We start from the raw sequence: 13,587 nt of genomic DNA, 5'->3' as shown, positions 1-13,587 counted from the left end.
GCCCTCACAACAATGCTCCATATTACACAACCCGCATCTGATAATTTCCCCATCAAGCTAACATTACAGGATGTATAGGCATACGTGCTCATGCTTTGTTGTGCACGTCAACCGAGAAGTGTTCTTTTACATGCAGTTATCCCAGCTGGTATTTCTGCTGTCTATTTGAGCCCATTGTGTTGTCTGTTTCCAATTAAAGTACCTCTGTCATTATGTATTTGGATACCCGCCAGCCTGCACGATCAGACTCTGGTTAGCCTGAGGTACGTAGAAATTGAATGAGTCTTAATTCACGGTGAGATTGGCGCAATCAAGCGAGCTGAGGCGTGTTTCCCATGATGTCACACCATGCATGCTTGGAGATGGTTGAAATGTGTGTGTGTCTGTGTGTGTGTGTGTGTGTGCGCGGCTGTTAAATAGCTACACATTAAACTTACACCAGGAATGTGAGCCTATGAGATGAGGAAAAGAGTGAGAAAACAACAACGGAAGTGGGTGGAGAGAGAGAGAGAAACAAAGAAAGTGAGAGAGGACAAGAAGACAGACCAGTGTGACCGGTTTGCGTCACTGTAGACATCCCAGTGTGCAATGCTAACAGGCAGACTGACTGAGTGAGAGAAAGATAGACGAGGAGCTGATATCATCCGACTTACAGGAGTTGACTTGCGACAAAGGTAAGGCGCATATTTGAATCCCTGGATGGAAGAACACGTTTGAATGAGCAGGTGTGTGTGTGTGTGTGTATCGTCGTCCGAGTTGAGGTGTACATTTGAGCTTTTTCTCTTATTTCCACGGTCAGTCGCTGTGAGTTTGAATTGGAGCGAGCCACGTTGCCCAGGTTACCCAGATGGGAGGCTCGTGATCAAGCAAAACAGGTGTATCTGTAAGATGACACTTGCTTGCATTCGAAAGCTCCACCGGGGAGACTTATGCATATACATTTACGACTTACAAAAATAGTATTTGTCTAATATGTACAATTATTAACCAAAGCCATTTGTTCAAGTGCTATCTCGGTTTGCCGACAGTCAAGGGTGGTGCCACTGCTTTCCTTATCCATCTCTGTTTTTCTCATTATGGTTTGTATGTAAATAAATACATGCGTCGTTATCCACTTGATCTGATTATGTCTTCCCACCGCCAAGGTTTCGGTGAGTTGTTGACTATCTCTAGGTGTGTAAGAATATGAGCTGCACACAGACTGATTGTGTCACATTTCGACATTGTTGTGCCTCACTGGATTGCAGCGGAGTGAGTTTTTCCAGTTTTTGTGTGCAGGTTGAGCTGACAGTTACAGTATGAGCAATGCATGTTACTAGTGTAAACAGCTGTTCTCATGTAAGACGGCGCATTGTACAGCCTTGCATGAATGGACTCATTTAAGTGGTGTTTTATGTTGTTGTTTTGTTTTTTTTCGCATAATTTGAAAGCTAATCTTGGGCCTTTATTTAATCGAGTTGTCTCAGCATTCCTTGTCTCTCTCCACCCATTGGCCATTCTGTGCAAAGTTGTGTTCCTTATCCTCAACCGCTCTATGATTTAAGTTTGACCATTGTGAGAAGCCACAGCTGCCACATATCCACATATCACAACATTCCATTTCGATTTTTTTCTTTCTTTTTTTTCTTCATTTTTTTTTTGTTTATGCTTGGCAGGCTTCGGGAGCTCGTCGTTCAAGCCCTGCTGGGGGACTAAAGACTTCCATGGACAGAACGACATAGAAATGACGACAACCAGACAGCCGACCTTAGCACATAGGAAATGAACAACGTTTAATTCACAGCAGTCTGCAGGAATATAGTGTAGGCGGAACAAAATGAGCTCAAGCTGCTTGCTGCTCTGCAGTCATTTAGAAAAGTCTAAATAAATCCAGTGCAGTCATCAATTCTCTTTTTCGGGATTTGACTTTTGTCAGGTAGTCATTAACTTTGTTTATGCTCTGACAATGGATGTGTTCTTGCTGCATGCTCCAGTGACTGAATATACCAATCAGAGGTCTTTGGCATGCTTAACTGTCAGATCGGCCAACTCTCTCTCTGGCAGCCTCCCTCGCAGGCCAGGTGTTAGGAAGGACCGAGCTTCATCCGCAGCGGTGGTGTCCAGAGATGTGGGAGTTAAAGAACGAGAGACAAAAACTGGATTCAATTGTTCAAGCAGGCGGGCCAGATCAATCGATGGCCAAGATTTCAGGGCAGGAGCCATGTCAGGCTATCAAGCATGGACAGTGAGTTGCAAAGGTTGGAATGAAAACAAGGTCTTATCGGGTGGCACAATCTCATCCAATCGGACTCAAAATGAGAAAATAGACAAGAAACCCACAGACTTTGGCATCAACAGAGGTCGAAACTCTAACCCTGCATTTGAGAATCGGAATGGGACTGGAGGAGAATGGAGGCAGAATTTGCCAAGTAGAAGTAGGAGTGTCGACTGGAAGTCAGGGGCAAGCAGCCCTGATCGAGAAGCACGGCGATCCAACATAGCTGCATTGCTTTGTGACGAAAACAAAGCGAGTGGGAGGGATACTGAAGGCCTGAGAGGCAGCTCCACGTCTTCGTTTCAGACGTACAACTCTGCAGGTGTTTCTTCAACTAGTCAGAAAAATCCAAAGACTTCAAGACTAAAGTCGGCCCCGGAACTCATCAGTGACTCCATCGAGACTGGTTCTTTTGGGACTAAAAGAGGCCAGAGTATATTGGAGCGTATCGAGAAGCTTTTTGGCCCATCTAAAACTGAGGACTTCAGCAAAGTTAGGGATTTCTCTTCCCTTGAAAGAAACTGGCGTTATGGAAGGGGTGGAGCTAAAGTGCGCCATCGCTCAGGCATCAGCAGTTTGCCAAGCTCATGTGACGGGGAGACGGGAGATTTCACCAGTGCACTTCTCGACACCAAGACTGGGGGCTCCGTTACTTCACCATGTCCGAGGACCAGGGCAAGATTACCAGAGGGACAATGGGAAGAACGGATCTATGAGAGGTATTCCGACCACGGTGGAGTTAGCGCAGTTATCGGGTCTATTGAGACAATGTCTCTAGACCGAGCAAGGAGCAGGAACACCAGAGCTTGTCAGATTAGATCGGACAGGGCTGCCCGCTCAAAGGCTTTATCACAGAAGACATCTTTTTCGGGACTGTCTGAGACTAACCGGATAATTGGGACGCGGTGGGAAAAAAATATGCTGGATAAGGGAAAGGCTGCAGCAGAGCTTGAATTAAAGGTTTATGAAGATGTGTTTGAGTCCAATCTGAACATCAACGGGGTAGGGTGGAGGGTTCACCCTGATACGCAGTCCCCCTCGGTCAGTGTCAGAAACAAGATCAATCAGTTTGAGGCTCTGACACAGAAAACCCAAACATTTGCAAAGGGCCAGAACATCATGCCCCGAAGGGCTTTTTCTGTGCCCACAAGACTCAACACTGCCCATGATGGCTTGAAGAGTGAGTCAGAGAAAACAAGCGGTATTCTTGGTGACAAGTCGATGGGCCTGAGAGGGTTGGGGGAGACAGATAGAAAAGCTGAGGCGAAAGTAGGTCAACTGAAAAGTCAGTCACAAAGGTCTTTGTCAGTGGACGAGATTGGACAAAGGTCCATGGGGGATTTGACAAAGATGGAAATGACAACTATGGATCTTGTTTACAAATGCACAGATGTCAGTAACTATTCTAGGTTCAAGCATACAGTAGGATCACCCCTCAAAGAAGTTCGTCACTTGTACATAGACGAACCAGACTCTTGTATAGTCTCAAGGGATCAGGACCGTAGAACGAACAATACAGAGTCATCCATATTGCTGAGCTCAAGTGACCCTGAGCCACGCCCGTATGCCGAGCTGTCTGGGATAAAGAAAGCAAAATCTCCCGTGATTATTTTGGCAGTTACTGATGATGACAAGACTCCAACAAACTCTCCGAACCACTCGCCCTCAAGCTCTCCTATCCCACCGCCAAACAATGGCCCTCAGCTTCCAATGACTGAAAACACAAAAGCAGCCAAAAACCCCGAACGAGAATTTCCAACCCCCGTGCAACCCCTTTGCACCTCTTCCCACAGCAAGTTCTTTCCAGATATCACTGACAGTGATTCAAAAGGGAAGAAAAACGTGTTGGATTTAGATTCTTGGGTTGCCGGCTTTAATGCCTGGAAGCAGGATGAAGCTTTCGACAAAGATGATGACGACGACGACGACGACACGGAGAAGGATGACGATTCCTACTCCGATTCAGACTCTGGGGAGTCCTCCGTTACCATCACCAGCAACATGAGCCTGTCAGATCGCAGGAGCTTCTCTCTCAGGTACGTACAGAAAAAAATAAGAATCGAATCAGTCGTCATCATTTCCTTACTTGACAACCCTCGCCCCTGCAGCCTGGCGGAATTGTGTCACTTCACTGGCGCTGACTCAGAGTCAGAAAACGACATCGACGAGATCCCGGCGATGGGCAGGAGGTCGGCTTCACTGAGCTCTGAAGTGTCTGCGCTGTCATATGTGTCTGTGCTGCCCAGCGAGGAGCTTGACAAGCTGCTGGAGGATGTCAGGAGTCTGGGCGACAGCAATCTGCAGGTGCACATGCTCAGAATGTAGCTGGGGAGCCTTTCCCAACTGGCTTGACTGACGGGTACCACTGTAACTGATCCCAACGCTGATTTTAAATTCCTTCCCAAGTGCTATTAGAGTGGAAAGATAGCTGTGTGATGATTCTGTAATGCCTGGAGTGGAAGGTAAAGTGTAACTCATTGCAGAGGCACCTGGCAAAGTGTCGTGGCCCAAGGTAGCACGGCCGGAGCGCCAGCACAGGTTGGGTGGGCAATACTTAAAGGAGGCCCAGCATTCCTGCATAAAATGGTCACGTGGTACAAGATGACATGCTAAATTGTCACCATACTTGACCGTGACTGTCCAGCACTTTGGCTCACACAGTCCAGTCCAGTCCCGTTTCTCGGCATTTTGTATTCACCAGAAATCAAGATTGCTCATCTAATGGTTATTCTTAACACTATCAAGACTGCTGATCAAACTTTTATTTCTAACGCAGGATGATGTGCATGTGGTTGTCCTCCACAAAGAGGTGGCGGTCGGCCTGGGCTTCAGTATCGCAGGAGGCGTTGACCAGAACAAACCAGTCAGTGTGAGTAAAATACCTTTGAAAAAATATTGTCTCTTGATTGTGTCTGGACTTTTTTTTTTTTTGACATGTGGTTCTTCACAGGTCCACAAGGTGTTTCCCACCGGTGTGGCAGCACAAGAAGGCTCCATCAGAGAAGGCGACCAGGTCCTATCCATCAACGGCACTGCCCTGGGGAGCCACACTCACTGGGAAGCTCTGAGGGTCTTGAGACGGGCCAAGACTCGAGAGATGGGAGTGGTGGTACTGAGAAGGGGCGGCGTTAGGAGCATCTCGAAAGGGGACGAGGGTCAGGCTGAGGAACCAACGCCGACTCAGACTTCAGAGACTGGTTAAATTCATTATACAGTGGATATAAAGTCTACACATCCCTGTTTGGATGCCAGGTTTTGTGATACGACAAATGAGACGAAGATAAATCATTTCCAAACTTTTTCCACCACTGATGTCACTTTATTTAATGTTAATGTTGAGGGGAAAAAAAATCTCTATTTTTGAGTAGGGAACTAAAAATGTACAAAAGCGATAATGTGGTCGCACAGGCTCCTATAACTGGAGATGTTTCAAACTCCTGTTAAATGGGATTTAGCACACACCTGCTGCCCTTTAAAGTGCCTTTGATTAACTCCAAATAAAGTTCAGATGTTCTGGTATGCTTTTTCTGACGTTTTTCTAGTTGCATCTTACAGCAGTCTGCAGAGCGGTTCCACAGCATCAGAGTGGTCTGATTGCATCTCATGGCGCGGCGGCATGGCTCAGTGACAAAGTGGTCGTCTCTCAACCCAGAGGTTGTGGGTTCGATCCTTTGTGACCATGTCGAAGTGTCCTTGAGCAAAATATTGGAGCACCAGTTGCTTCTGATGCTGTGTCAAAACTTGAAGTCAGCGTGAAGCGCTTTGAATGCCTTATTGGTGGAAAAGCGCTATGTAAGTGAAAACTTCAAAGGTATCGGGAGAAATAATTTACCAGGCATTAAAGACCATAGGACACAGTGAAGATGGTCATCATCACATAGAAAATATGACACAGGACATGACACTAAACCAAGAACTGGACTATCCTCCAAGACTATTGCGGAGATGGGAAGGAAACTGGTCAGGGAGGACGCCATGAGGCCCGAAAGCAACATTGAAGATCCCGCAGGAATTTGGGGCAAGTACTGGGTGTTTAGAACCTGTGACAACAATCTTCTTTCTTCTTTATACCTCTGGGCTATGGGGTTGACTGGCAAGATGATCTTCCATGCTTACGTTATCTTCAAAAGGCAAAACATCTGGGCCTGGCTACATTTTGCACTTGCGGATCAGCCAAGCGCATGTTGGAAATGTGTTCTGATTCGTTGAAATCTAGGTTGTATTTCATTTTAGAGGTCTGTTGGGCACTGTGTTGTCTTAACACTACTCATCAGCGAAAGAACACTAGACCTACAGTGAAGCTTCGTGTGCTCTGGAGCTATTTTTCTTCAGCTGAACTAATGAACAGTTCCAAATACCAATCAGTGTTAGCATAAAGGCTTGTGCTAAGCAAACAACTTATTTTGGGGGTTAATCAGAGGCACTTTAAATGGTGGCAGGTGTGTGTTGGCTCTCATTTAACAACTTGAATGCCGGTGGTTCATTTTTATTTGGTTTATTTTTACCTCCCCTTGCGAGATTTTATTTTTCTTGTTGTTCCGGCTCTAGGTCACATTAATGGTGCTGAAAGGTTTGAAAGCATTTATGATCTTGCAAAAACCGGGAATTTCAACAGGCTTTTGTAGACTTTTCGTATCCAATGCACGTTTGAATCTTAAGCAAGATCACTGTTGTGTATTTAGTTATTTGATTTTGTCAGGTCAGTGTATGCGTGTGCATCTGGAGAAGAAAAGCAGAGATCTGGGATTCAGTCTGGAGGGAGGCTTCGGTCTAGGGGACAAACCACTCACCATAAAGAAGATCTTCCAAGGTACCTTGACGAAAACCTCAAATGTAGGTACAGTACATCATATAGTTCATTTCATTGACCTTTGCTTCTCCACAGGTGGCCCAGTGGACAAGATTAGTCCCGGTGACGAGGTGATGGAGATTGAAGGAGTGAGCATGGTGGGGATGAGGCGCCTGGAGGCCTGGGCTTTGATCCGAGGACTTCCCTCCGGACCCGTGGATGTGGTAATACACCGGCCCCATAAAACCTCCGAGCCAAAGGGATTATAAACGCAAATCTAATATGGACTACTTGATGAACTGTTCTGGGACAATGCCATTTGTAATCCAATTTACACCACAATAATCCTCACATTTCTCAAAGCCTGAACAGAAGAGGCACACCTGTTTATGAAGGTGTGAATTTTACTTCCATTTTTGAAGGTGTTTAACATGCATCTACCTCAAGGCCACGTGGCACGTGTATGTGAAGGATTGTAGGATAAACTGTGAACCGATGCTAACAGCATTTATAGCTTTTATTGTTTTTTTTAATAAAGCTTCACTCAAATGGATGCGTTTTCTTTGTGTAGCCTGCAGATGGCGGTAGAGTGGCGCATGACGTAGTTTGGTTTAGTACTATTGTGTCATTTTGATAAAATAAGTATAATTAACTGAGTATAGATCGATGAACAAAATGATGTCGCAAAAAAATAAAAAGTTACATTTCAAATTTTTCCAAGTATGTTAGCAAACAAGCACTGCACACGACACACAATGTGATAAGAGAAGACAATCACTCAATCAATCAACAATACACAATGTTAAGGAGAAATTAGGTCTTTAAAAATAAGCGAAAATTCTTGATTTGCTCGGTATTTTATCAGGAGCTTTTCTTTTTGCTTCAGCTTTTTTCAGATGTATCAGCAACAGCATGCTCCACGCAGTGATTTAAGACCTTGCACAATTCTTTTAGAGTCCAGAGTGCAGTGAGATTCGCCATCATGACATCCACTGCGCCAGTAATAAGATAATTAAAACCAAATGAATAAATCTTTCATTCGTCATGACCCAGATTAGATGGATTTAGACATTTACTGTGTATTGCTTTGCTCTCTCTGGCTTGAGCTCAGAGTTCAACAGAACCGGTCAAATGGTCTATTTTCACTGCCACCTACTTTGTTTTGTTTGTTTGTCCGCACAATTCCACCCAAAATGAACACAACCAATTTCCACGAAACCCTGGGGAGAGCTTTGCCCTTTCTGCCAAATTTTAACTTTATTGGCCTGAATGACAACATTCAGGAATAGGCCTCATTCAGAAGGGTGTATAATGTTTTTATTTGTATTATGAGTAGTAGTAAGCAGTAGTAGTAATTAAGAACAATACTACTCATTATCATAATTGTTAAAATTGTCAAATTATTGATAGGTTTGTACATTTCTGATTTTTACACTTTATTTGTTCGGTTAATTCTTCTATTTATTATGAATAGTAGTAACAGTGCAGTATTTCTCATTATTTCTGTTTAAGATTTCTAAATTAATGCAATAAAAAGTCATGGAATCTTTTTTTGATTTTACTCTATGTACTATATTGTGTGGGTCTCTCTCTCTCTCTCTCTCTCTCTCTGGATATATATACTGTATATATATATATATACCTGTGTGTGTATATATATATATATATATATATATGAAAACAGTCCTTAAAGAATAAATGCAAATATATTGAATCTGAATTGTTAAATACAACTGAACTGTACTTGGGCAGTTATTCTTTCATGCACCACTAGAGGGAGACTGATACAACTACCACACTTTGAGAGTCACTGTTCTATACGATTAGTAATGTTTTAAGAAGTCATCACTATCATCATAATGATATAAAGGTAGTGGCAGTCAGAGTGGAAGCAACATCTGTCCTCCGTTCTCCATGTTGATGCCGTCAGCAACCAATGGTGCGAATGTGTGCGCTGTGACGAGCTGGTAAATGATTGTTAATGTCGGAGCAGCTGGGCTGAAAAAGGGAGGAAGAGGCCAGTTGGACAAGGAGATGCTACTTGTGGAAGCAGCGCCTGCTGACGTCCAAGCACCTGGCGGTCATGTTGAAGCGATGTGTCTTCCGGGTGAGGAATGCTCTGTTGAGAGAGTGCATGGCCGAGTTCTTGGGCACTTTTATCTTGATGGTGAGTAACATGCTGATCAGCACATTTGGATTTTAAATCAACTGTCAAAGCTGCTATGATACTCAGAAAGGTGTTGTACCCTTGACAGTAATAAATCGAGTCATTATGTAGTGTATATTATTGTACTCTATTCGTATGACCCAAGCATTGTGGTGACAGCAATCCAATTCGACAATTAGTAAGTCCTTTGAGGCAACGTGATGTCATTATTTCCACAAAATTGCTTTATGACTATGATATGGCTGTCATCGTCTTATAAATAATTCGGAGTGTATAATGATAGGATATTGATACTTTTCTGCTGCAATATTTCTATATCTACTGGAAGTGAGACACGGTCACTATAAAAACCATTGCATTTTAGCATGGCTACTAATTTTTAAAATCTCTAAATAACACAATTCTTCGTGTTACAGGGGGGAAAAAATTGAAAATTACATCAAAACTAATCATGTGTCAACGTGACCCCGCTGCATGTTCGTTTTTTTTCCTCCGCTTGACGGGACAGTGTGTAGAATTTAGTATCATCTAGTGGTGAACTAATAGAATGCAACGACTCGAGATCGAAACGCGTGCAATATGAAGCACGCACACGACAGTCCCTCAGAGAGCACATACTTTGTATATCAACCACCCGTTTATTTCAGCAGAGGTACAATCAAAATGTTATCGCTAACAACTTTTATTATTCTTTGTAATAGATGGAGTAAATGCATCGCATGATGTGACACATGCTTTTTTTTTAATGTTGAGGAACTACGTTCGTTAAGTTTGTCTTCTTCGGCTATCCGTAGCATAAAGATGGTGGCGAAACATGGCGGCTTCCTGATAATTATAACAAGCGATTACGTAGTGACCAGCAGTTGCATTAAAAATCAACACATGACACTCCCTTTGAAGAAATAATAAAATAGTGGACCTGTGCTCTGTGAAATTATAGCATGATCTTGAAAGGCCCTCTAAAAGACAGCGGATTAATGTCATTTGATATGATGAATTAATCTCTCTTGGGCAGTTAGACTGAGCGGCAGATTTTTGTCTGCATTGTTTAAGGACAGAGTTTCATCTAGTATTTAAATTTTCTTTTTTTTTTTTTTGTCTGTGCCACCAAGCTTTTCGGCTGCTCAGCGGCAGCCCAGGTGAAGACCAGCAGGGAGACCAAAGGCCAGTTTTTGTCCATCAACATGTCTTTCTCAGTGGGCGTAATGTCGGCGATGTACCTCACCAAAGGCATCTCAGGTGCTGTACAAACTTCAGTCCTTTCCTTACACTAATATTTAAACTATACGGCATCACCTAGGTGAGTGTAATGCCCAGCATTAAAACCTCAATGTGACATCATGCTCTCTTTCTCCCACTGTCACTTGTCGCTTCTGCAGGGGCCCATCTGAATCCGGCCGTAACGCTCAGTTTCTGTGTGTTGGGCCAGGTGCCATGGAAGAGGATGCTGCCCTATTGGCTCTTCCAAGTTCTGGGAGCATATGTTGCATCAGCGCTTGTCTTCATGGTCTACTTTGGTCTGTCTTTTGGCTCTCGTACTATTTTTGGGGAGTTTTGGATCTTGGACTCCCTGTAATGCGTTAGTTTGAATCAAGTTGCAAAACAAAGTACAGGTATGAGTAAAACTATTCCAGAATAATTCAAGCTGATGAATGTCGTGATATTTCTACTCCAAGGCATACTCCAAGCAACAAAATGCAGCAATTGTAAGATAAGATTAAGCTTCAGGAGCACAACAGTGGGAACATTCATGTGTTACGCAACAGCAAAGAGCAAAGTGTTAACGCTGATTGTCAGGATAATAAAATAACAAGTTATCTTTTAAAAAGCCAGGATAAAGGTAAAATCTACAGTTACTGTACATCTACATTTGGAATATGGGAGGGTTTGTTTGCACAGAATGGTAAAAATGACAGCTCAGCTTGTGATCGTCACATGGCCAAACTGAGAAAACAGGTGAGCCATGATCAGTTGTTACCTGAGCCCGGAACAACCGTGATGTGATGTCATTTTCAACTGACAGCACTTGGCGAAAAAATAAAATAAAAAACTGGTGGATTTTGCTATTTAATTAACCCTTTCAAAGACGGTGGTTACTTCAGTGGACAGCTTAACGTGTTATCAGGTTTCAGGCTGCATGAATGGGTTAATATTCCACAAATACAATATTAATCACAATACCACAGGGAACACATGATTGTGAAGATTTTTTAGACTTAACTTTGCTTGAGTCATTAAATTGGAATAATTAAATACATGTTTTTTTTTGAAAAATTTGCATCAAGTATGGCAAATATTCAATACATTTATGAAAAAATTGCAAATGTATATAATTTAATATACTTTACCGTATGTATTTTAATAAATTAAATTATGACAACCAAATAATTGTTAATAGCTATATAAATAAATGTTACATAATACTTTTTTATTGGACTTAAATATTTCATAACCACAAATCTAAAATACTATTGATATATAATTTAATTATTTAAAACACAGCTTTTATCCATTAAATATTGTTTCTTCAAAAATTGATGTTTGATAGCAAATTAACATAAGACACAAAAAAAAGAAACATCAAAACAGGGTTTTAGTATTTAAGAAATGTTTTGGTGTTTGATGTAAATATAGCCCTAAAATACTACAAATATGTAAAATAAATATTACAGCGAAAATATTTGATCAAATCATACATTTATATCAATAAACGATTACAGTATTTTGACTTTTACTAATGAGAATGTTTTTTTTCTCCCCGTTTCAACCAAAGCAAATCTATTTGGATTTATGTCTTAGATGCAATCATGGAGTTTAGTGGCGGAATATTGACTGTGTATGGACCAAATGAGACGGCGTCCATATTTGCCACATATCCCTCCGAGTACGTCACCTTGGGCACGAGTTTCCTCGACCAGGTCAGTTTATCGCAATACTTTTCTACTGTATATTTATCGTTAGTGTCATAATGTGGCTGATGTTTGTCATCATCAGATGGTGGGCACCGGCATGCTCATGTTATGCATCCTAAGTCTGGACGAGAAGAGGAACACCCCGGCTCCTCACCAGCTGATCCCCGTTATCGTGGCGGTCGTCGTGCTGGGCATCTCCATGTCCATGTCGAGCAACTGCGGGGCGGCCATAAACCCTGCCCGTGATCTAGGACCTCGACTTCTTACACTGACTGCAGGGTGGGGCTCGGAGGTCTTCACGTAAGTACAAACCAACGAGATTGGGAAAGATCACGGCCACGATCAGGGATCAGCCACATTGTGTGTTTATGATTGCGGTTGTTGCAGTGTTCATGGTTCAAGGTCTGCTTGAGTGCAGCCTGATTGTTCAAATGCGATTTGGAAAAACGTGCAATTGTCTGCGTGTTAGAAAATAGTGAAAGAAGAAGTGAACGGTGATCACGTGACAACTTTTATCAGGATCAAAGTAGCAAGCATCTGATTACGACGGGTCATTTGTGTCAACTGCAAACATAACCAACTAGCCACCCTCGTGTCGTGAGTGTTGTTCGCATTGCAGACGGAAAGCTGTTGTGTAGTTGTACCTAATGAAGTGGCCAGTGAGTGGCTAAGAATTGACCACTATTGAGCAATCTAACCACGGATAGCAGGAGTGGTCGACTCTTTCGGAAAAAACATGCTCCAGATCGCACCGATGCTATTTGTTAGCCGGTCTAACATTTTGTCAGCATGAAGCGAAAGGGGCATTCCAAAAGGCAGGGCATATAAAAGGTGAATAGGGAGTGAATGTCATCTTTGTAAATGATGCCTCGTCACAATGTCTTAATTGTATCTGATCATACTAGTAATTGTAATGTTTGCTGTGCAGGTGTTACAACTACTGGTTCTGGGTGCCTCTGGTGGCCCCCCTTGTCGGGGGTGTTTCAGGTTCTTTAATCTATTTAATCTTCATCCAATGGCACCTGCCCGACTCGGTTCCCCCCAAAGAGACGGACACGTCCTCCAACGCCAGCGACGTCATTAAACGGGCCGCAAACACGCCGCTGATAGGGATTGAGTTAAAGACGGCGTCATTCTGAGACGGTCATGGAAAAGTCTTAACAGACATTCTTGTACGTCGTTAAGTTAGGAGGACTTTTTTTTTGTCTATATTTCATGCATCAATGAAGTGGGCTTCAGCTTTGTAGAAAAAGTGAAGGAATCTTGTGTCATAATGCTGTTTATATTTTTTTCCAGATTAATTAGAATTTAAATCGTTGTATTTATTTGTTTGTATCCGTTTTTCTGAGCTGGACTATATTAAAATGTTTTTGTTTTTCTGAAAGCTTTGAAATTGACATTTATTAATTCAAGTTAGATAGTAATTAATAATAGTTTTGAAAAAATAGTGTATTTTATAATATGA

General features: G+C 42.5%; 2 protein-coding genes across 4 annotated transcripts; both read left to right on the top strand.

Moving 5' to 3' along the window:
- Positions 1–519: 519 nt before the first annotated feature.
- On the top strand, positions 520–7,592 carry LOC147203833 (uncharacterized). 3 transcript variants are annotated; one of them, XM_086112709.1, is made up of 8 exons: positions 544–674; positions 800–1,251; positions 1,656–4,290; positions 4,363–4,558; positions 5,031–5,123; positions 5,205–5,451; positions 6,954–7,064; positions 7,140–7,592. In XM_086112709.1, exons 3-8 carry the CDS (start codon positions 1,946–1,948, stop codon positions 7,310–7,312), a joined length of 3,165 nt encoding a protein of 1,054 aa, XP_085968835.1. In that variant the 5' UTR covers positions 544–674; positions 800–1,251; positions 1,656–1,945; the 3' UTR covers positions 7,313–7,592. The 3 variants fall into 3 exon arrangements, 2 of the variants coding, with proteins under 2 accessions (XP_085968834.1, XP_085968835.1); XR_015101088.1 differs by lacking the exon at positions 800–1,251 and having other exon boundaries at positions 520–674; positions 6,937–7,064; positions 7,140–7,186; XM_086112708.1 differs by lacking the exon at positions 800–1,251 and having other exon boundaries at positions 520–674.
- A 1,386-nt stretch (positions 7,593–8,978) lies between these two features.
- aqp10a (aquaporin 10a) lies at positions 8,979–13,506 on the top strand. Its single transcript, XM_086112713.1, has 6 exons — positions 8,979–9,210; positions 10,323–10,449; positions 10,590–10,727; positions 12,010–12,128; positions 12,205–12,422; positions 13,051–13,506. Exons 1-6 carry the CDS (start codon positions 9,127–9,129, stop codon positions 13,259–13,261), a joined length of 897 nt encoding a protein of 298 aa, XP_085968839.1. The 5' UTR covers positions 8,979–9,126; the 3' UTR covers positions 13,262–13,506.
- The last annotated feature ends 81 nt before the right edge of the window (positions 13,507–13,587 follow it).

The sequence above is a fragment of the Hippocampus guttulatus genome, chromosome 6 (assembly GCF_054856545.1).
Source record: "Hippocampus guttulatus isolate MCC_2025c chromosome 6, RoL_Hgut_1.0, whole genome shotgun sequence".
Taxonomy (NCBI): domain Eukaryota; kingdom Metazoa; phylum Chordata; class Actinopteri; order Syngnathiformes; family Syngnathidae; genus Hippocampus; species Hippocampus guttulatus.
This window is presented reverse-complemented; position numbering and strand designations above follow the sequence as displayed.